The sequence below is a fragment of the Chelonoidis abingdonii genome, chromosome 8 (assembly GCF_003597395.2).
Source record: "Chelonoidis abingdonii isolate Lonesome George chromosome 8, CheloAbing_2.0, whole genome shotgun sequence".
NCBI lineage: Eukaryota > Metazoa > Chordata > Testudines > Testudinidae > Chelonoidis > Chelonoidis abingdonii.
Genome location: NC_133776.1, coordinates 35793004 through 35814592, shown reverse-complemented (window position 1 = coordinate 35814592; position 21589 = coordinate 35793004). Strand labels below are relative to the sequence as shown.

Genomic DNA, 21589 nt, shown 5'->3' with positions numbered 1-21589 from the left:
AAGAGCAAGGTTCCCTTGAATGCATCAGTAGCCCCACTAGCTTATCCGTTGTCCCTACCGTTACCGACCCCCAGCAAGTTAGAAAATTGCGTCCGCAAATACATACTCTGTATTGCCTGTAAGGCTTGCTGTCGGGGAAAGCTAGCTAAAACAGTCTTTAAAATCCTCGAAGAGCGGAAGTTCCTATTCTCATGGTTGAAACAACGGGCAGCCAGTTTAGAACGACATTACCTAACTTCACAGCGAGGCTTCTACAAACACCCGTTTTCCTATTCATGGGGGGAGTTCGTCCATCGGAATCTCAGTAGTTCTCATAAGCCTCACTTCTAATACGTATAGTTAAGAAGTCATCTTAGTATATAAAGCATTAATTTTCGAACTTAAGCGCGCTAGTCTGGATTTTTATTCACTCTCACAAATAACGAATGCGGTGAATCACTCTGTGCTGTCTGTCACCTTATAACACATCTCAGATGCCGAGGGGATAGAGGAGTGATGGTCGACTAGCAGAGTTCCAAATGCCCTCCTTTGCTTATTCTGGTCTTGTAGCACCCTATACGATCACACTGCCTTGCTAAGTTGTTCTCCTTTTGCCCTTGCACGATAAGGGCTTTGGGTAATCCATCTACTGGCTGCGTTAACCGCACTGCTCATTCTGCTAAGTCCACCTCGAAGAGTGAAGTGAGGAAGAGTAGGTTCCGGTTCAGTGTTCTTGACTGTCTCTGTTACTGCGATTAGTGCCTCGTTTCTTCTGCCTGCAGTTCTTCGCCTCCCCATCTCATGGAGATGTAGACCTGGTGTATTGGTGCCGTTATGTCTGATTATTTTTTTTTTTTATAGAGGCAGTCCTGATACTCAGGGCTTGTCTTATATAGGCACCTATACACCTCACCCCAGCCCACCTTGAATTTTCATTTGCTATTTTGGGCACCTATCTGGTATAGGTTACCCACCTCCTAGGTGATCACAAGGGATCCATTGTGCTTTATGAGAGGTATCTGCAGCCATCTTCAGTGCGCTGTGTGAGCTTTCTCTTTATTAAGATAACTGGCTATACATATATAGAATGTACAAGAGACTTTAGCCTTTGCCTGAATTTTCCCCCTCACCGTTGTCAAGTGGTTTTTGTTGTCTGATCCAATTTAGCTTACCTCCAAAGTCCAATTGACTGCAGTGAGAGTTTCTGATATCTCTCGGGCCTGCTTCGCAGTTGCAGAATCGAGAGGCTATGGACAAGTCAAAACAGATCCACACAAGATTATGTGACTATTTCCAGTACCATGAGCCTGCATATCTCTGGGTTGTGACTGTTCACTTTGACCCATAAAACCCACCACCCATCACACGTTTGAAATGCTGGGCTGGTGGCTTGGTCTTTGCTCTGGGCACTGCTTGACCTGGCCATGCCTGTGAGTCAGTGCTGCTCTATCTGCCTGGCCTGCGACTCCACTGGAGTTAGTGTAGGGTCGGCCATGTACCAATTTGTCTAATCCGAAATCGATTTAAGGAGGCGGTAAAATCGATATTAATGACGACGTCATGTGAACGGATACAGCGTTAAATCGGTATATCGGCCATTAAACCGATTTAAAGTCGCAGTGTAGACCTGGCCTGAGTCTGCAGACCTGGAATGGACCCTTACAATGTGTGTTAATGGACCCTGACAATATGTGCTGCAGACTCGATTGGTCCCTTACGATACGTGCTGTAGACTTGATTGGTCCCTTACAATACGTACTAACTACTTATGCTTAACAATCTCTTCCACTTTGCTCTGAGACTAGGAGCTCCTTTCCCAGACCTGAAGAGCTCTGTGTGGCTTGAAAGCTTGTCTCTCTCACCAACAGAAGTTGGTCCAATAAAAGATGTTACCTCACCCACTTCGTCTTTTCTGAGCTGGCCATTAGCAAAAAAATATCTTTTCATTTGTATATAATATTTGCAGAGTGGGAAGAAAGGACAAAGGGGAATGGTATTTCCTTTTACCCTCCTGCTATGGCACAGAGGCACCTCATGGAGGGAATAGGTGGGCTGCAGCAGTAACATGAGGCTGGCCTGGCCTCTGTCTGCCAGTCCAATACTGGATAACGGTATTTCTATTGATAATGGTGGTACTCAATAAAATAAAAGTCCTTAATATAAACTCTGTGCAAAAATGCATCCTGGGATAGCACTTCCAGTAAACTGAGTACTGTAATGTTTAAAAATAGACTTTCATTTGCAAACCTTTTCTCCTTTAACCAGGAAAGAACCGGGCGGCCAAACCAACAATGGCTGTCCTGGAGATCCAGGAGGTCCAACATCACCCTGTAAAAGCCAGAGAAGCAGTAGAAATGGACATCTGGTTCAACACACTGGCTCTGCAAGGCTCCAAAACATTTAAATCTCCTACTTACAACACTAATATCTCTACTCTGATTGAACAGCTTCTGCTGATTTGTGGATACAAAGAGCTCTGCAGAGACCTGTCAACCAGCTGGGACTCTTTCAATCAAAAGAAGGTAATGCTCCCTATATCCATTACAGGAGTATATACGATACCATACTATACCCTCGTACTTCAAGCACCAATGAAGTCAGTAGGATTTCAAGCAGATCTCAGTCTGCCTACGCAGATCTCTGTGCAGGATCAGGGCAGGGCTCGAGGGACTGTCTCATAAGTAAAACTATATGGACATCTGTAACTAACCACAAAAACTGTATGCTAAGTAAAACTATATGGACTACGTATTTTCCTAAGCAAAATATATATTTAATTCTATATCCAGGCCACCTTTAATACCATTAATTGTTTGCTTACCGGCTCCCCCTTTTGTCCATCCACTCCAATACCTGGATTGCCCTAAAGAAAAAAATTAAAACTAGTGATGGTGAGTAAAATCCTTGCAAAATAATTTAACAATTCAAGTTTTTGAAACTTTGCTAACAGAAATAGTCAAAGAACACTTTAAATATCAGCATAAATATGCATTTCACTGAAACTGTACAAACCCCATGGAAAGCAGACACTCACCTGTTCACCTTGCAAACCAGGAAGGCCTGGAGCTCCCTTTAAAAAAAAGGGAGTCAAACAACTTAATATTCTGACTTGAAAGCAAAGCTTTTGACAGAATGATCCAGAACTGCAACTCTTTAGAGGGAGTATCGAAGGCAAAAATTTCTCCCAGAGCTCACCAGAGGTACACAGGCTGTGTGCCTATTGCCTTATCTCTCTTTGGGATTGCACAACCCATGCCTTGCTCCACTTGTCCACCCTTAGTGCTGTGGAGCTCTGGCTCCATATCTTCCCTGCCTCCTTTAGGGCTATGGTTGCAGGGAAGGCGTCGGGAGAGAGCATTACCAGCACTTCTCTGTGCCCATTGGAATTCTGCCTGGACCTTACATGTGTGTGCACAAGCATGTGGAAGGGTTCTTGAACTCTCATTCTCCCACTGCAGACCTATGTAAGTGCCAGGCAGAATCAGGCCCTTTAATTAACTGCCTTATAGCAAATGTCTAGGCTTGAATTTACGCTGGGGCTGAACTTTTTAGATGAATGGACAAGCATTTATATATGATCTCAAAACGCAGTATTACAGAACAGTGCCAGTCTTACCTGCAAGCCTGGTTGGCCTGGCAATCCATGTGGGCCCACTGGCCCCCTAGCTCCTCTAGGTCCCTGAAAAAGAGGACAAAAAATGTATTTGTTTGTGAAAACACTAGCATCTTAATTTCTTCCTTGCATAGAATTGCTCAACATGTCACATAGTGGCACCAAATTCTCATTAAGCTCCTAAACGCCTATATCACTTGGATTCCATCTACGGCCCATTGGCACTATTCCAGTCATATATAACTGGCATCCTGTTTACTCCCATTTGACTGATGTTCTAGAACAACTCCAAGGTAATGCAGTACACATGCTATGTATATGGTTATGTGTACAGTACATAGTACGTTATATACACTATAACTTGTAGACAGTTATACTAGTAAAGACTATTGTTGTTTGCAGTGGTCTTGTAGCCGTGTTTATCCCAGGATATCAGAAAGACAAGGTGGGTGAGATAATATCTTCTATTGGACCAACTTCTGTTGGTGAGAAAGACAATCTTTTGAGCTACACAGAGCTCTTCTTCAGGTTTGGGAAAAGTGGTAAGGGTGTCACAGCTAATTAGAAAGTGGAACAGATTCACAAAATGATCACCCCTTATCAGACCTCTCAGTCCTCATCCTCAAAGGAAACTTGCATAACACTTTCAAAAGATGAGTCTGGAAGCTTAACTTCATAATTTTGCCAGACAGTAAAAAAAAATGGTCTTAACAAAGACAGTGGATTGATGGCTTATTACAACAATCTATCCCCCTTTTTTGTCAAATGACTGCAGAGGCAGTGGCGCCAACCTTCTCTGGTGCCAGAGGGTGCCCAGACCCCCCACCCCTGGCCCCACCCCAACTCCATCCCCTCCCTGCCCCTATTGGATCCCTTCCCCAAATCCCTGCTCCAGCCCCACCTCTTCCCCCAGCGCATGGCGTTTCCCCTCCTCCCCACTCCCTCTCGGTCCCGTGAATCAGCTGTGTCGCGGTGCAAGGGCTGGGAGGCAGGAGAAGCAGGACATGGCAGCATGCTCGCAGAGGAGGCAGAGGCGAGCTGGAGCGGGGGGGTGGGGCCACGATGAGCTGCCAGTGGGTGCTCAGCACCCACCAACTTTTTTCTGTGGGTGCTCCAGCTCTGGAGCACCCACAGAGTTGGCAACTATGTGCAGAGGTATTAATGGACCACTTCATGTTTAATGATCTCTTACAAAATGTGTTCACTGTTTATGCTAAACAATCTGTCCAACCTTGTATTTAGCTGTGACACTGACTACCTTTCCCAGACCTGAAGAAGAGCTCGTGTAGCTCAAAAGCTTGTCTCTTTCACCAACAGAAGATGGTTCAATAAAACATATTACCTCATACAGTACACGCTCGTCTCTCTACAACAGGGGTGGGCAAACTACGGCCACATCTGGCCCGGGGGACTGTCCTGCCTGGCCCCCGAGCTCCTGGCTCAGGAGGCTAGCCCCCCCAGCCCCTCCCCCGCTGTTCCTCCTCCCCCACAGCCTCACCTCACCCTGCCGCCGGTGCAATGGTCTGGGTGGCGAGCCTGTGAACACCTGGGGCAGTGCAGCTGCAGAGCCTGGCTTGACCTGGTGCTCTGAGCTGTGTGGTGGTGGCGGTGGTCTGGCCCAGCTCCAGCCAAGTGATGTGGCTGTAGTGCCGCCAGCCACTGGTGCTCCAGGCAGTGCAGTAAGGAGGCAGGGAGCAGGGGGGGTTAGATAGAGGGCAGGGGAGTCTGGGGTGGTGGTCAGTGGATGGGGGTGTGGATAGGCCTAGGGTGGTCTGGGTGAGAAACACAGTTGAATGAGGGCAGAGGTCCCAGGGGGACAGTCAGGAAGGAGGGGAGCTTGGATACGGTGGCAGGGGGTAGTCAGAGGCAGGGGTTCCGGGGGTTTGTCAGGGGACAGAGAATAGGGTGGGTTGGATGGGACAGGAGTCCCGTGGGGGGGGGGGCAAATAGGAAGTGGGAGCTGGGCCACGACCCCCTTCCCTAACTGGCCCTCCATACAATTTAAAAAATCTGATGCAGCCCTCAGGCCAAAAAGTTTGCCCACCCCTGCTCTAGTCCTACTAGTCATATATATAAACAATAGCACATCGAAAAGAATTAAGCTCAGGTTACCAAAGCACTGGAAATGCTATAGCCTTTGGAATATAAAAAAAGAGGCTCCCTGAGCGATAGGGAAGATGACTGCTTAACAAAAAAACCAGAAAATATTTCATTTGGGATTTTATTTTTATGGCCAAATTCCAGGATGCTTGGCATACTCTGGGAAGACCCAGCAGCCTCACACAGTGAGGCTCTGCCATCCACTGCTTATTTGACACAGAGATTTCTTGCGGCTCGTGAATGTGACAGGGCATCAGCTGGTCAGTACCCTGCAGATCCACTGGACCAAGACCACTTGCAATGTGGGAACCATGGGCAACCTCTTCTGTTTCTCACAGCTGGTGTTGGTGAACATGACCTGGCTATGTTGGCCTGCTCATCTATTCTTGTGACTTTTGTCCTCTTTCACCTAGTATAGTGTGCTCCAAAAGTGAAGCAGCCTAGCACCTCCAATCACATCAGCTTGAGCCTCACTCATGATACATTCTATCATCTTCTGCTTTTCCTACACAATCTTTAATCTCTCATGTGTGGGTGGTAATAATGAAGGCAAGTCAGGCTAAAAGCTGTTGATCTGTTCTCTCTTCTACTGTCATTCACTATTACATTTTCAATTAGACCATTCATAAGTAAGGATTACTCACTCTTAATACATGGAAGTAATGTACTCATGCTACAGTATGTTGTTCAAAACAAACAAGCATATACACGAGCTGCAGGAAGATACTTACAGATCTGCCAGGGGGGCCTGGTTCACCTCTTGCTCCCTGGAATGACAAGTATTTTGCTAAATACAATAACTCCTCACTTAAAATTGTCCCAGTTAACGTTGTTTCATTGTTACATTGCTGATCAATTAGAGAACATGCTCATTTAAAGTTGCGCAGTGCTCCCTTATAACGCTGTCTGGCAGCCGCCTGCTTTGTACACTGCTTGCAGAAAGAGCAGCCCGTTGGAGCTAGCTGGTAGGGGCTTGGAACCGGGATGGACCGGCAGCCTCCCATTAGCTCCCCGTTCCCTCAAGTTCCCTGTGCAGCAGCCGCCCAGCAGGCTACCAATTGCCGGCAGTTCAGCTGTCTCTCCCCCCTCTGCCATGTGCTGCTCCTGCCCACTGCCTTGGAGCTGCTCCCAGAGACCCCTGCTTGCTATGCAGAGGGGGAGGAAATGAGGAGGGCTAATGTCAGGGTGTCCCCCTCCTCCCAGCTCCTGCTCCCCGCTTACCCCATCTTCCACAGAGCGGGGGGACATACAACAGGGCTCAGGACGGAGGGAGCTTCTTGGCAGCAGCTGCCATCTCAGCTTGCAGATTAACTTAAAAAGGCAATGTACTTAGAGTGGAGTCAGTGTACTTAAAGGAACAATGCGCATCTCTCTCACACACACACACGGTGTGTGTCTCTGTCTCTGTCTGCCATGCTGTCTCCCCTCTCCCCATTCGTGCTGCCCTGTAGAGTGTGAGGCTACATTAACAACAATGAGTTAACCGTTAAGGGCTCAGCCAATTGCTAGTTCATCATTAGCAGTAAGGCACTCCCTGGGAAATAGCCCACCCTCTGACTCCACCATCTCAACCAAGCTTCACAGTAATCATCGCTGTGTACCAGTATTAAATTGTTTGTTTAAAATTTATACTGTGTGTAATAATATAGTCTTTTGTCTGGTATAACAGTCTTTTGTCTGGTTAAAAAAATTTCCTTGGAACCTAACCCCCCCCCCCCGTTTACATTAATTCTTATGGGGAAATTGGATTCGCTTAACATCGTTTTGCTTAAAGTCACATTTTTCAGGAATAATAACTACAACGTTAAGCAAGGAGTTACTGTAAAGGATCACACTTTCACTTTATCACAGAATTGTGAGCCAACACGTGATTTTTCATCACAAAGATAAAATAATAATAATAATTTAAATGACATCAAGCTTTGGGTTTAAACTTGATATTGCAATATTTAAATATATAATTTAACTATTAACATACATTTAAATATTTTCTAGAGAATTTTTCTAAGAAATTTTATGCTATCTACATACTAAAGCTTTTAGTATTTTAAAGGAAAACTGGCTTCCTCAAGCCCAAATTTTCTTTTTGATCTCACAGTTAAGACACAATGATGAATTAGTGACAACACAATGATTTCCAGGGCAACAGACTAGTGTCATTAGTACAGGATTATGATGTCAGTACTGGGTCAACCAAAAGGAAAGAGGGAACATTAAGAGGGAAAGCCTTTATGAAAACACAAAAATGTCCAATAATGAAGAAAATACAGAGAAACAATAACTGACTTCATATACAGATGCACCTATGGGTTTCTAAAACAAGGACTAGTTCCTAGGAGAGCAGTTGAAGTCATGTATTTGATTATACTTTTGTTGATTTGATTTTACTTTAAATCATAAAAATACTCCCAAACTGCATGTATGAAAAATGAATTATTGATAAAGGGTGACAGCTCCAGCTCTTTGCTCAACCGTTTCACTGTACTGTCTTCAAGTTAGCAAAACCCCCTACATTTAAACATAGGGTTAAGTAAAGTTTTTACTATTAATCTAATCCAGATGAATTGAAGATTAAATGCAAAAGATAATGAGCCACAGCCTGCATTCAGGTGTACCCCTGTGTGAGAGAATGGAAGAGAGAAGAAAATGTTCTTCCTATCTTCAAGCATCCCTCCAGAGTACAAAGGAGTGAGTCCACCAAGAGATGAGCATGACTACCATGGCAGAGCACTCACTATGTATCAGCTCTGCTCGACTGAATTCAATGAGAGTTTTGTCATGGTTGTAGGGCAGTGAAGGATTAGTTTATATCTCTTGCAATATAAAGGTCTAGAACTTCAACTAGTATAAATCAGCATAGCTCCACTGACATCAGTGGAACTATATTATTTACACCAGTTAAGGATATGCTCATAAGTTTGTTTTTTCTTTTAAAGCATCGTTAAAATTTTGCATTATCATGATACGGCCAACCCCAGTACCTTACTGCTTTGTTTATCAGCATCCTACTAGTTTGCTGTTTCCCCTTCCCTGAACCTCCATCTCTCTCTCTCTCTCTCTCTCTGCTCTGTCTTTTAGATCCCAATGCTGCAAAGGTGGGTAAAGTTAATTTGTGCATAAGTGTTTGCAAGATCAGAGCCAGAGTATAACCTCTTTTGGGGCAGAGTCCATGCCTTCTTTTATGTTTGAAAAGCACCTAGTACATTGTAGGCACTGTTAGAAACAATAATATGAATGTGGTGTGCAGGAAGCAGATGCATACTAAACTAAACCTGCAATCAGCAGCAAGCAGTAACTGGAAGCAATTAGGGAGCACAAAGGCATCTTACTGAGAGAATCAGCTACAAAGCTTTCATCCATGTGTTATGTCAACTCACTGTGCCAATTGTATTACCCATCAGCTCCAAAATTCAACAAGTGTTTGGGTCTAGGTCAAGATTTGGCCCTGTGTACATACAAGCCTGAGATTATACCTCCATAAATGTTCACGGCAATTTGAAGTTCTGATTCCCACAGCAGCCTTAATTCAGCTTCTTTTGTACATCTGTAGAATTTTCCATTACTGTCTACAATGTTAATTTTAATGCCTGTCTATATGTCCCTAGAGACTTGGGGAGCAATTTATAGCTGTTGTGGGAATTTCCTGACTTTAGGACAATTAATAGCTCAATCTGTATACTGCAGTTAACAAATTTGCATTTAATTTCTGTTTTTAAAAGAGAGAAATTAGCTTTTATTAAACAATTTGGAGTTATTAGAATACTCACATATGCTATACATGTCTTCCTACATTTTATGATTATTTCCACAATAATATACTTACTGGAGCACCTCTAATGAAATCTGAAATATATGCAGAGTTTCCTTTTTCTCCTTTTTGCCCAAGAACACCCTGAAAAATCAGTCAGTAATTAAAAATCAGATTATGTTCTGTAATAACGTTATGATCTGTCCTCTGATACTCTAAGCTACTGTACAGTTTCAGTGATAACTTCTCAGTTTTGATGGCATTAATACTCTCTATAACTCTCAGTCATATTTAATTTCAATGGATGCAGTGGCTACTGGCATGCAAGTTCTTTACCTTTCCTAGAAATTCATACCAGGATTTATAAGAAGCCAGTGGTATCCTGTTTAAAGTAGGAAATCTGGAGCTACCGATTGCTGTATCTAAAGAAACTAAATTCTTCAATCATTAGTACATACACTTTATACCAAAACTAAATGTGATGTCTAATGTGATGTCTGTGGGACTTGCTGTAGAGTCCACACATAACTTTGCTTGTCTTAGTACCCACAAAATCTTAACTTGCTTCAGCAGGAACAGATTTCATTGCTCTTGCAAAACAATGTCTGTGTTTGTTTAACTATGAAGAGCATGATGTACACAGAAGGAGTGGATATATCAGAACACTTATCCCTTAACACTTACTCCTCACAATAAACCAAAATCACTCTTGGTGAAATCCTGGCCCTACTGCTGTCAAAAGATAGCAAAATCACCCACTATTTTTTTTCCGTGGATGCCCCAGAGCTGGACTTCAATAGAACCAGGATATCATATTCCATAGAACATAAATATCCAGAATCTGTACTCAATGAATCACAGTGTCAGCCCAGTCGTACACTGACATTCTAAGCTTGAGGTCAGAAATGAATAGGAAAGTAATTATCACAGGAATGCAAGAATAAACTGAAGAGCAGCAGCTGTATACAGCTGGAGGTAGCTATAGCTCAGTGGTTTTCAAACTTTTTTTCTGGGGACCCAGTTGAAGAAAACTGTTAACGTCCACGACCTACAACGGAGCTGGGGATGAGGGGTTTGGGGTGGGCTCAGAGCTGGGGCAGAGGGTTCGCGTGCAGGGGTGAGGGCTGCGGGGTTGGGCCAGGAATGAGGGGTGCTGGGCGTGGGCTCTGGACTCGGGCGAGGATTGGGGTGCAGGAGGGGCTCAGGGCTGGGGATGCAGGCTCTGGGGCAGGGCTGGGGATGAAGGGTTTGGGATGCAGGAGGGGCTCTGAGTTTGGGTGGGACTCAGGGCTGGGGCAGGGGATTGGGGTATGGGAGGAAGTCAGGGCTCTGGACTGGGGCTGGAGAGGAGGGGTTTGGGGTGCAGGAGGGGCTCTGGGTTTGGGGAGTGGGCTCAGGGCTGGAGCAAGGGGTTGGTGTGCAGGAGGGAGTCAGGGCTCTGAGGTGGGGCCAGGGAAGAGGTGCAGAAGGGACTCCAGGTTTGGGGGGGGGCTCAGGGTGGGGGCAGGGGATCGGGATTTGGGGTTGGGGCACAGACTTACCTCCAGCAGCTCCCGGTCAGCGGCACAGCCGGGGTGCAGAGGCAGGGTTCCCGCCTGTCCTGGCACTGTGGACTGTGCTGCACACCTGAGGCAGCCATAGCAGGTCTGGCTCCTAGGCAGAGGGGCGCAAGCAGCTCCATGCAGCTCTCACTCGCAGGCACCGCCCCCCAGTTCCCATTGACCGGGCGGTGCTTGCGGCGAGGACAGCATGTGGAGCCCTGTGGCTCCCCTGCCTAGAAGCCGGACCTGCTGCTGGCCGTTTCTGGGGCGCAGCGCGGTGTCAGAACAGCTAGGCACTAGCCTGCCTTAGCTGGGCAGCACCATCAGCAGGACTTTTAACATACCAGTCGATGGTGCTGAACAGAGTGACCCAGTGCCTTACATGCCACGACCCAGTACTAGGTAGCAACCTGAACTTTGAAAAATGCTGCTATAGCAGAATGGACCTGTTAAACAGAGGCCTTCCTGGAACTGTCACACTGAAAGCTATATTTACCTCTGCCTTATTTACACTTATGTCTCTAAACAAATTGCAAGTTTGATTTCTTTGTACAACAAAATATTTTTATTAAATGAATCTTGTCACCTTTTCAGCTTCTTAAGCTAGGATTTTATATCGTCAACCCTTCCTTTAATTTTTTCAATCATTTATTTGTGACTTAAAGGGACAGTAATAGGCATATATTTAAGATAAGTGAAATTAACATGTATTTAGTTTATATATGAAGTTATACAGGAAAACGATATAAATAGGAAGTAACAGGGAAATTAACAGTCCATTGAGATACTGGTAGTAGGTAATCAAGTGGGTATTTGGTGCAATAAATCAGTTAGTAAATTGGAGTCAGTCTATACAGAGAGTTTAATGTGGCATTATTATACTCAAATAGATAATTAATATATTTGCTCTGACTTTGTCATGTTTTCCTAGAAAGTCCAATTTATTGGTGTTGGTATTTTAGTTCAGATCCAAGGCTGCGTGTCTGTTGTTTTATGTTCTTTTATATGCTGGGAGTGATAGGTCTGCAAAGGCTCAGATTTCCTTGAACCAGGTGGATTCAGGCTATAATTTTGTTCCAGGTCTCACTTTTTCTTTTATCTCATCCCTCTACTTCTTGCAGGTGACAGTCTAGTCCATGAGACATAGCACAGTCAGAGACTTCCTAGCAGCTACCGTTACCATGTTGAACAGAAGTTATTCTATTGTTCTGAAAGGTGTAGTGGGTTAGATTTTTATCAAATTGTGTGCTGGAGTCATGTTGCAGCCTATTAAAACTGCACCACCAGAAATGTCGGGAGGGTTAATTATCGTATTTGGATCATGTTTTATCCCTCTGCTTTACCCTTTGCTTGTATATTGCTTGTTTTCTTAGGCTTGGATTCAGCAAGTAACTTAAGTATATGCCTAACTTTAAGCATCTGAATAGTTTCGCTGGCTTCAACAGGACTGCTCACGTGCTCAAAGTTAGGCATGTGTATTAGTAACTTGCTGAGTCAAGGCCTCAGGCTATTAGTGTGAGCAGTACTAGCCATGTCGTGGAGCATTCCTGAATTACAAACAATAAATAACAATAAGGCCATAGGGTAACGTTCAGAAATGGTGCTAACAGCACAGTACTAATTTTGGCACAGATTAATCAATTCATTGCGTTGTCCCTCAGATGACCTTTCTATTAAACTAAGGCTCAAATACAGCAAACATGGTAACCTCTAATGTCTTTCAAGTAGTATAATGCGTGTACATGGTGATCAACCAAGTACCTTCAGTTAAATGTGTTAGACTTTAGCATAACATCCAGAACTGTTTATTGTTTAGTTTAGAAAATTTAGAGCAGCACTTAACCTAATAACCTGGTAGCCATTCCATGTTTTTGCAAAAGGTCAAAGACTGTGGGTCAGATTCTTGGCTGGCGTAAATCAGCATAGTTCCATTGCAGTCACTGGAGCTATACCACTTTCCACCAACTGAGGATCTGGTTCTGAGTTTTTAATCTCCTTTAGCCAGTATTAAAATATTGGACCAATTTTAATTCAGACACACTTTCTGTTTTCAGAGGGAAAAGCTAATAATCTTAGAGGTAATTTTAAATATTTCAGTCTTATAAAATGTACCTTGGGGCCAGACCGTGGTTGGCTATTACATGGGAGCGCAAGGTGCTTGTGTGTGTCTCAAGGTATGTCTACCCAGCATGCTTCTTTCAGCTGCATGTGGAGTACATACCCATACAGTCCCACTAGCATGGGTATAAATGGTACTGTAGCCAGTGAGGCACAGCTTAGGCAAGTAAAGGCACGCCTGAAGGGTGTGGGAATATGTGCAAGTATGTTTCCTACACAGCTCTCTATACTATAACACCAGTGGTATGTAGCATAGGGAACTTTCCCTGCATAAAGGCCAGACCAGATACAACTGTGTTCCCTGAGCTTGAGGGAGTTCTTGTGTGATCAAGTATTGCAGAACTTCAGTTTATGGGTTAGCAAACTTAATTTCATCTTTAACCTAACACCGGATCCTGCAAGATTCTGAGTACCCTTCACTTCACTGAAGCTAACAGGAGTGGGAAACCCAGTCAGCAGCTCAAAAAAAGTGCAGTGTAGAAGCAGCCTGAGTCAGGACATGAGCTCAGGTAGCCAGAGCCATAAGCCTAGTGCCATAGTCTAATGCCCCTTTAATTTTAAAAGGTATTAACCTGGACAGAAAGTTTAAATGTATTATAATAAAGCTTATAACTTACAAATGAGCCTCTTGGTCCAATACATCCTCTCTCTCCTGGAAATCCGGGATCTCCTCTTGAACCATTGCAGCCATCCAAGCCAGGTTTGCCCCTGGACCCTTCAATTCCAGGATATCCCTAGTGAGGGTTTAATTACATGTAAAGATGTGACATGTTAGGTTCAGGTTTTGTCTAAACACAGCAGTGACACTGGTAACCCAGAACTGGGTGGGTGAGAGGATCACCCACTCACTTCTATACTCCTTACACTGGAAAAGCCTCCCATTGAAATCTATGAGAATTTTCCTTACACCTAGCAATAGGCTCAACGGGGCTGTAATCTGAAACTAGAGTGTTTGGTCTGATAGCTCTTACATTCCCTTCTTTAATGCACAGTAGCTCTGCCGGGTGACACAGAGAATTAGGCTGGATGCTGCTCTCATTAGAATCAATACGAAAAGTTTTTCTTCAATGGAAGCAAAATCAAGCTCTCTGAGAGTAAATTCCTTCTGGAAGCAATAAAGAGCTATCACATTTGGGGAAACGTGGAAAGATTTTATTCCTTGTTAATGACATACACTAAGGTCATCCCAAACTAGCTAGGCCCTTTCTTACTGTTAGGATGCAATTCAAGTAAATAGGGCACAACTTGAGTCAAACATACTGTGAACTCAGGAAAATCCACACACAAATCCTGGGATGGAGGAACTGATTTTCAATGCCCCCATGCACTGACCATTCACTATTATATAGGATGGGAAGACTACCGGACAGTGGGGTTGGTTGAGAATTTTCCATCAGAATATTTTCCTACTGAAAATGCCTTTTGAGCAAAATTGTAAATTTCAGTTTTGCCAAAAAAAGTTAGGTTTTCCATTGTGAAAACTGAAATTACTACTCCTCAGCTGCCAACCTTGAAGACTGTTGTCTGGCAGAAGAACCTTCCAAGCAGCAAGCTGGCAAATCAAAAAAATCCCATTTCAGTGCTTCTGAAACAATACTTTTTTAAAAATCCCTTCCTGTGAAAAATTTTGCATCCTTAACTTATCATCCTGATTCAGGATAATTTTTTTTCCTAAACATGCAATTTTTCATGAAAAGGGATTTCTATTTTCCAGACAACTCTAGCAGACACAACCCTGTTGTCTTCTCTATGCTAGAATTTGGTTTTATGGAAGCCATGTATTTTACAGCTCCTCTAGCAAGAATCTCAACTACATGGACAGATATGGAGAGCAAACACAGAGCACAAATGGATCAGAGATACCCTCCACAGGATCTCTGCTTCCTGGCCTACGTGAACATCCAAAGTGCACTATTTCCACTTTGGTTGATCCCTGTGTAGTTATAAAGGGCCTCCCAGGATTTAACTCTAATAGAAAATCATTTTCAAAATATTGTATTTAATAGAGCATCTTATCCTTTCACCCTACTCATTTCCATTTATATACAAGGGGGGAGAGAGAGCTCAGTGGTCTGAGCATTAGCCTGCTAAACCCAAGGTTGTGAGTTCAATCCTTGAGGGGGCCATTTGGGGAACTGGGGTAAATATCTGCCTGACGATTGGCCCTGCTTTGAGCAGGAGGTTGGACTAGATGATCTCCTGAGGTCCCTTCCAACCCTGATAATCTATGACAGCTTGTACACAAAGCTGTATATCCATCTACCTTAATACTGAGGTGTCCAGATCTATAGTTCCTATTCAGGAAATCTCTTGCAGGTTTCAATGGGGTTTTTATTTGAGTAAGGACTGCTGGACGGTGCTCAAAATGTTTCAACAGAAAAAGAACTAGTACTTGGGATCCTTTTTGCTATTTTAAGAACATATTCAGAAGCTGTGTGGTCTACTTTAGAGCCTGGAGCTAGAGACTACTAGTTTTTAATCCTGGCATTGGCATTTCCGTGCTGCATGGATTTGTGCAAGTCTCAGATAACCTCTCTATATCCAGTCCCCTCTCTGTAAAATGGGAATAATAATATTTACTTACCTCAAAGGGGTGTTAATAGATTTAATTAGTTGGTTTGTACTGTCTTTTGGAAACGTTAAGTGTGAAGTATTATCAATACTAAATACAACAACAGTATACTTTGTTTTTCACACACATACAAAATATGCAGCTCTCCAGGTGATACAGTAATGAAGGGTATAAAACTAACCATATCTGATTATTAAGGTAATCTGTTAAAATAGTTCCCTATGGGTTCAGACTAATTGTAATCTTTATAACACAATATTGGCAGTGTACTTACAGGCACACCATCTAAACCAGGAAATCCTGGGACTCCTGTTGGGCCCTAAAAAAATAATAATAATAAAAAATCACTTTTACAATTTTGTTCTTTGGGAACACTTATAAACTGAAGACAACATGAGGATGTGGTACTGTAAAATTAGGTCAAAAACTATTAGGAAATAAAGTCACATTTGAATCATGAATTTAACACCTCACTGCAGGATAAATGGCTACATAAGATGTTTGCAATGTTGTTGTAGCTGTGTCGATTCCAGGATATTAGAGAAACAAGATGGGTGAGGTAATATCTTTTATGCGACCAACTTTTGCTGGTGAGAGAGACAAGCTTTTGAGCTACACAGAGTTCTTCTTCAGGTCTAGGAAAGATATTCAGAGTGTCACAGCTAAATGCAAGGTGGGACAAATTGTTTAGCATAAATATTTAACACACATTGTAAGAGACCATTCAAGGTCAACTGGCCAGTTATGGTAAAATACCTTGTATTTAGCTGTGACACTCTGACTACCTTTCCCAGACCTAAAAAACAGCTCTGTGTAGCTTGAAAACTTGTCTCTCTCACCAACAGAAATTGGTCCAATAAAAGATATACCTCACCCACTTGCATCTCTGATATAAAGTGGACAGACTCTGCCTGAGGTTATCCAGCTAGTGTATCCTGAACAATGATCAATGATAGCTATGAATGCCACAAATGGTACTGGGGGACAATATTAAATTCTTAGAGCCAATTTCATCCATTAAAACACAAAGGATTATTCAAAAGATGAATTTAGCCATAATGTGTAAAATAATAGTATGTGCCATATTACAGGCTGACTTCTGCTCCCACTTATATCAATGGCACAACTTCTATTGACTCCAGAGGAGGATTAAGCTCTATGTTTCAGTGGAGTTGTACACAAGAAGCTAAATTCTGATCTCACTGACACTGGTGTCAATAGAATTAGACCAGTGAAAGCCAGGGTAAAGGTTCAAGGATTGTAGAACTGTGTAAAACCGAAGGCTGAATTATAATAAAAGGCACCATTTATGATTCCATTACTCACCATAACCAAAGGCAGCAAAGTTATGCCTATTGTATAGTATTACTTTAAAGTTCTATTCTTCCCCCACATATGTGCACGTAACCTTCTTGATGCTAATGTGAGTGAGGTGGGACATATCAAATGGACACTTACACCCTTGAATTTTAACTTTTTTACTGCCAACTTCGATTTAATAACATGGGGCCAAATTCTGCAGTTCTTTCTCAGGCAGCTCTATAACTGATTTCAGTGGAAGTTTTGCATGAGTAAGAACAGGAGATGCCCATGTAGTTTTAACATTCAGTAAAGGCTTTTATTGTTCTTGATTTGTTTCATTTTGCAATATTCACCGATATATTTTATATACTAAAAAAGACCTTCCCATGGTATTTCCTACCTTATCACCCTTTTCTCCAGTGGGCCCAGGCAGTCCATTCTCACCTCTCTGTCCTTTTTCTCCTTGCAAACCATCTGGCCCTGTACATCCCAAAGATCCAATTGGACCTTGAGCCCCTAGGTGACCAGGCTGACCCTGAAAGAAACAGAAGAAATAATTCAGAGTAGTTCAGTAAACAAATATACTTAATCTCCCTCTGGCTGCTGCTGATGGTATTGAGAACACTGTGAGTAAAACAAAGTTTGAAATATCTATAAATTGTATGTTTAGTAATATAATTACCAATATTTCAGATAGTCACTTTGAAAAATATTTTGGTAGCGACTTTACTTTTATGTTGTTGTGGTTACTCTCTATTGATATTGCAGTCAAATACTACACTTTTGGCATGTTTATAATTTGAATAAAATGTAAAAGGTGCTAAAGCCCTATAGGATTTAAGCTCCTACATCACTTGTCCACATCTGAAAATTTTACCTGTCAATCTGAATAAATTTATAATAACTAATTTAAAAAAAAAATCTAGGTTCCAACAGAGTACCATTTCATTAGAATGGTTGGGATTTTTTTTTAAGTACCTTTTTTAAAAAGTATATCTGTTCATCTTACCTGTTGATGTTTCAGTGAGGGAGAAACAACCTATTTGGGGAATCAGTAAAATGGCAATACACGAAGTACTGCTAAGTGCAGAAAATAAACAAACTGAAAAATATTAAGAACTGGTTTGCTCACTAAGTTCTTTCCCCCATAGTCATACTAGGCGTTACTAGCAAATACAACATTATTAGAGAAAGAAGTGATTGTTCAACTGACAGTCTCTCTTTAACTTAAGTATCAGAGGAGCAGCCGTGTTAGTCTGGATCTATAAAAAGTGACAAAGAGTCCTGTGGCACCTTATAGACTAAAAGAAGTGTTGGAGCATAAGTCTGATGAATTGGGTATTCACCCACGAAACCTTATGCTCTAATACTTCTGTTAGTCTATAGTAGGGGTCAGCTGCCTTTCAGAAGTAGTGTGCCGAGTCTTCATTTATTCACTCTGATTTAAGGTTTCGTGTGCCAGTAATATATTTGAATGTTTTTAGAAGGTCTCTTTCTATAAGAGGGGGACGGGATGGGACAAAGAAGACTCAGGGAATTATAGACCAGTCAGCCAAACTTCAATAGCTGGAAAGATAATTTATTCCAATTATTAAGCACCCAGAGGATAATAAAGTTATAAGTAATAGCTGACATGGGTTAGTCGAGAACAAATCATGCCAAATCAACTTAATTTTCTTCTTTGATAGGGTTACAGGCCTAGTGGATGGGGGGAAGCTATAGATGTGATTTTTGTTTTTGTTTAAGTAAATCTTTTGACACAGTTCCATGTGACAGTCTCAGAAGCGAAGTAGAAAAGTGTAGTTTGGATAAAATTACTATAAAGTGAGTGAAAAACTGGTTGAAACAACTTTCTGTCAGGCTGGGAGAACGTATCTAGAGTGGGATCCGTCAGTGGTCTGTCTTCGGTCTGGTACTGTTCAACATTTTCATTAGTTACTTGGATGATGGAGAGGAGAGTGTGCTTATGAAATTAGCAGATAATGACAAACTGGGTGGGGCTGCTAGCGCTTAGAAGGACAGGAATAGAATTCAAACGACCTTGACAATTGGAAGAATTGGTCTGAAACCAACAAGATGAAATTCAGTAAAGGTATGCGCAAAGTACTTCACTTAAGAATGAAAAATTGAATGCACAACTACAAAATGGGGAATAACTGGCTGAGTGGTAGTACTGCTGAAAAGGATCTGGGAGCTATAGTAAATCGTGAATTGAATATGAGTCAACAATGTACTGCAGTTGCAAAAAAGGCTGGAGTACTGTGTCCAGTTCCAGGCACTCCATTTTCGGAAAAAGGTGGACAAATTTGAGAGAGTCCAAAGGAGATCACCCAAAATTGACAAAAGAAAACCTGAGCTGAGAGAAAAAATTAAAAGAACTGGGTGTGTTTAGCCTTGAGAAAAGAAGACTGAGAGTTGATCGGATAATTGTCCTCAAATATGTTACGGGATGTTGTAAATAAAACTGTGATCAATTCTTCTCCATGTCCACTGAATGTAAAGAGATTTTAAGTTAAATATTATGAGAAATTTTGTAACTGGAAGCACAGTTAAGGACTCTAATAACTTACCAAGGAAGGTTATGAAATTCCTGTTGTTAGAGGTTTTTAACAACAGCTTAGACACCTGTCACTGATGGTCTAGGGGTTTACTTGGCCCTGCCTCTTCACAGATAATAACTGTTTCTCCCTGGAACCTTCATTGGGTCTCCAATACCTTCTGTGAGATGCCTAGCATCAATTACAACTTTTGCTGGCTATGTCAATGCACATTCTACCTTTTGTAAGCTTTAGAACCCAATGGGTGCCACATTTTAGTCTCTCAGAAGCATAATCAGAGACTCATGATTTTAGCACAATCAAAGAGACTGTGAAAGTCAGACTGAACTGGGAGTGTTCTTTCTTTCAAGTGATATTTGCACTTCTATCAGTTTTTCTAGCTTATACATCTTCCATTATTTTCTCCCAGAGTCAAATGTATCATTCAACAGTTGCTAAATTTCTGAAAAATTAATATGATGGTTATTAGGTAACTGCTTTGTAAACAACTCTGTAACTAATGTCTATGCCTAGCAATAATACACAGATCACCTGTATATATATTTTAGGTAAAATATATATTCCAAAAGGGAAAAGGCTCAAGGATGGTGTCTATTCCCTTCCCTAGCCAAAGGTTAGCAACATTTTTCAGGGTTTGGGTTTTTTCCTCCAAGTAGCCTAATGAACTTTAACTCATGTTATATTCAAAAGACTGAATACAGCAAGCTTTCTATTAAATTTGTAATAGGTAGGTTTTTCTTTTTTCTTCACCTCCCCCCCACCCCCATTCCTACACTTTCTACCGTGTACCTTTGTCACTGTCACTATTTTATTATATTTGTTTTTCTCTGAAACATAGTCTCCTTTTGAAGGCTGTTTTTTTCTTTTCTGACTTAGCCTATCTACTCCTGTATCTAACATAATTCAAGGGCCGAATTGAGCCCAATCTCCTCAGGGAAAGCGTACGGCTCAAAGCTGACCACCTGAGGGCAGCAAAGAATTCTGGAATGGAATCTCTAGTCACAGAAAAAACAGCCAGTACATTCACTTCATTTCAATGGTTGGAAGAACGCAAAATGTCAATTAACAAGGGATGTAGACAGATATTTGTTGGCTTCAGCAGTAAAATTATTTCTATAGGTGGCAGAAGAGAGGTAAACTTTACCCAGTTTAGACTTTTTACCTTGAACTGATTCTGTATGAACACAATCTTTTCCTTGAATTACAATTAGGGGTTTGGGGTGATGAGGTCCCTTTTCTTTATATTTGTTCCTTTCTTTTTTCTTAAATTAAGAGGACCATGGTTTAAGCCTCCTCATCTCTTAGAGATGATGTAGGATATTTGCATATGAGTCCACAAATAAAACAGTAATTATTTTGCATTTTCTTACTGTCTTTGATATGAGGATCTTGACATTTATTAATTAAATCACAGTACACCTTTGTGAGCTATGGAAAGGATGTGAGATAGGGATCACTTCGACCGACAACTGCTGAAATCCAGCCCCCCACTCATGTGGTACTCAGCAGCTCCCCAACATTGCATAGCAACTGTGCACAACAGCTTAGGGCAAGAAATAAAGTATCACGTTTAACTGAGATAGCAGAAGAAATGTAGGTAGCAACTATATAATTTACCACAATTTACTAAGCGCAGTGCAGGACTTTCCATGGGCTGCTGTCATGCAGGTCAGACTAGATGATCATAATGGTACCTTCTGGTCTTTTTTTTTTTAAAAAAAGCTATGAGTAAGCCCTGCTCCCATTGACTTCAGTGGTGCAGGATCAGGCACTTAGCGTGAGTGCAAAATGAACCTTATAAGTACAGTAGAACCAGCTGAGCCAGGGTATGGCTGAAGGATGACCTGAGCAGTGCAGTTATTCAAATCCATGTGGCCCTTGAGAGACCTTTGAATTTGTGGCAAAACCAGCCCCCATTTGTTCCACAGAGGGGAACCCATCCTCCTGACAGAATGACTCACTGGCGTGTAAGAGGAACCCCAGGCAAAAACCCTCTACCTGGACCTGGCCGCTGGGAAAATCTGCAGGAGGGGCAGATTGGCCCTCAGCAAGTTAAAC

General features: G+C 42.3%; 1 protein-coding gene across 1 annotated transcript in view; it reads right to left on the bottom strand.

Annotated features, from left to right (window-relative positions):
* COL4A4 (collagen type IV alpha 4 chain) overlaps nt 1-21589 on the bottom strand; it is a gene marked incomplete at its 5' end in the record, with an annotated part of 129668 nt that overhangs the window by 70277 nt on the left and 37802 nt on the right. The window contains 9 exons of the mRNA XM_075068978.1: nt 2227-2307; nt 2801-2842; nt 3014-3049; nt 3596-3658; nt 6424-6459; nt 9516-9584; nt 13717-13833; nt 15946-15990; nt 17374-17508. Coding sequence (XP_074925079.1) covers nt 2227-2307; nt 2801-2842; nt 3014-3049; nt 3596-3658; nt 6424-6459; nt 9516-9584; nt 13717-13833; nt 15946-15990; nt 17374-17508 — 624 coding nt within the window. The remainder of the gene's footprint in view (nt 1-2226; nt 2308-2800; nt 2843-3013; nt 3050-3595; nt 3659-6423; nt 6460-9515; nt 9585-13716; nt 13834-15945; nt 15991-17373; nt 17509-21589) is intronic.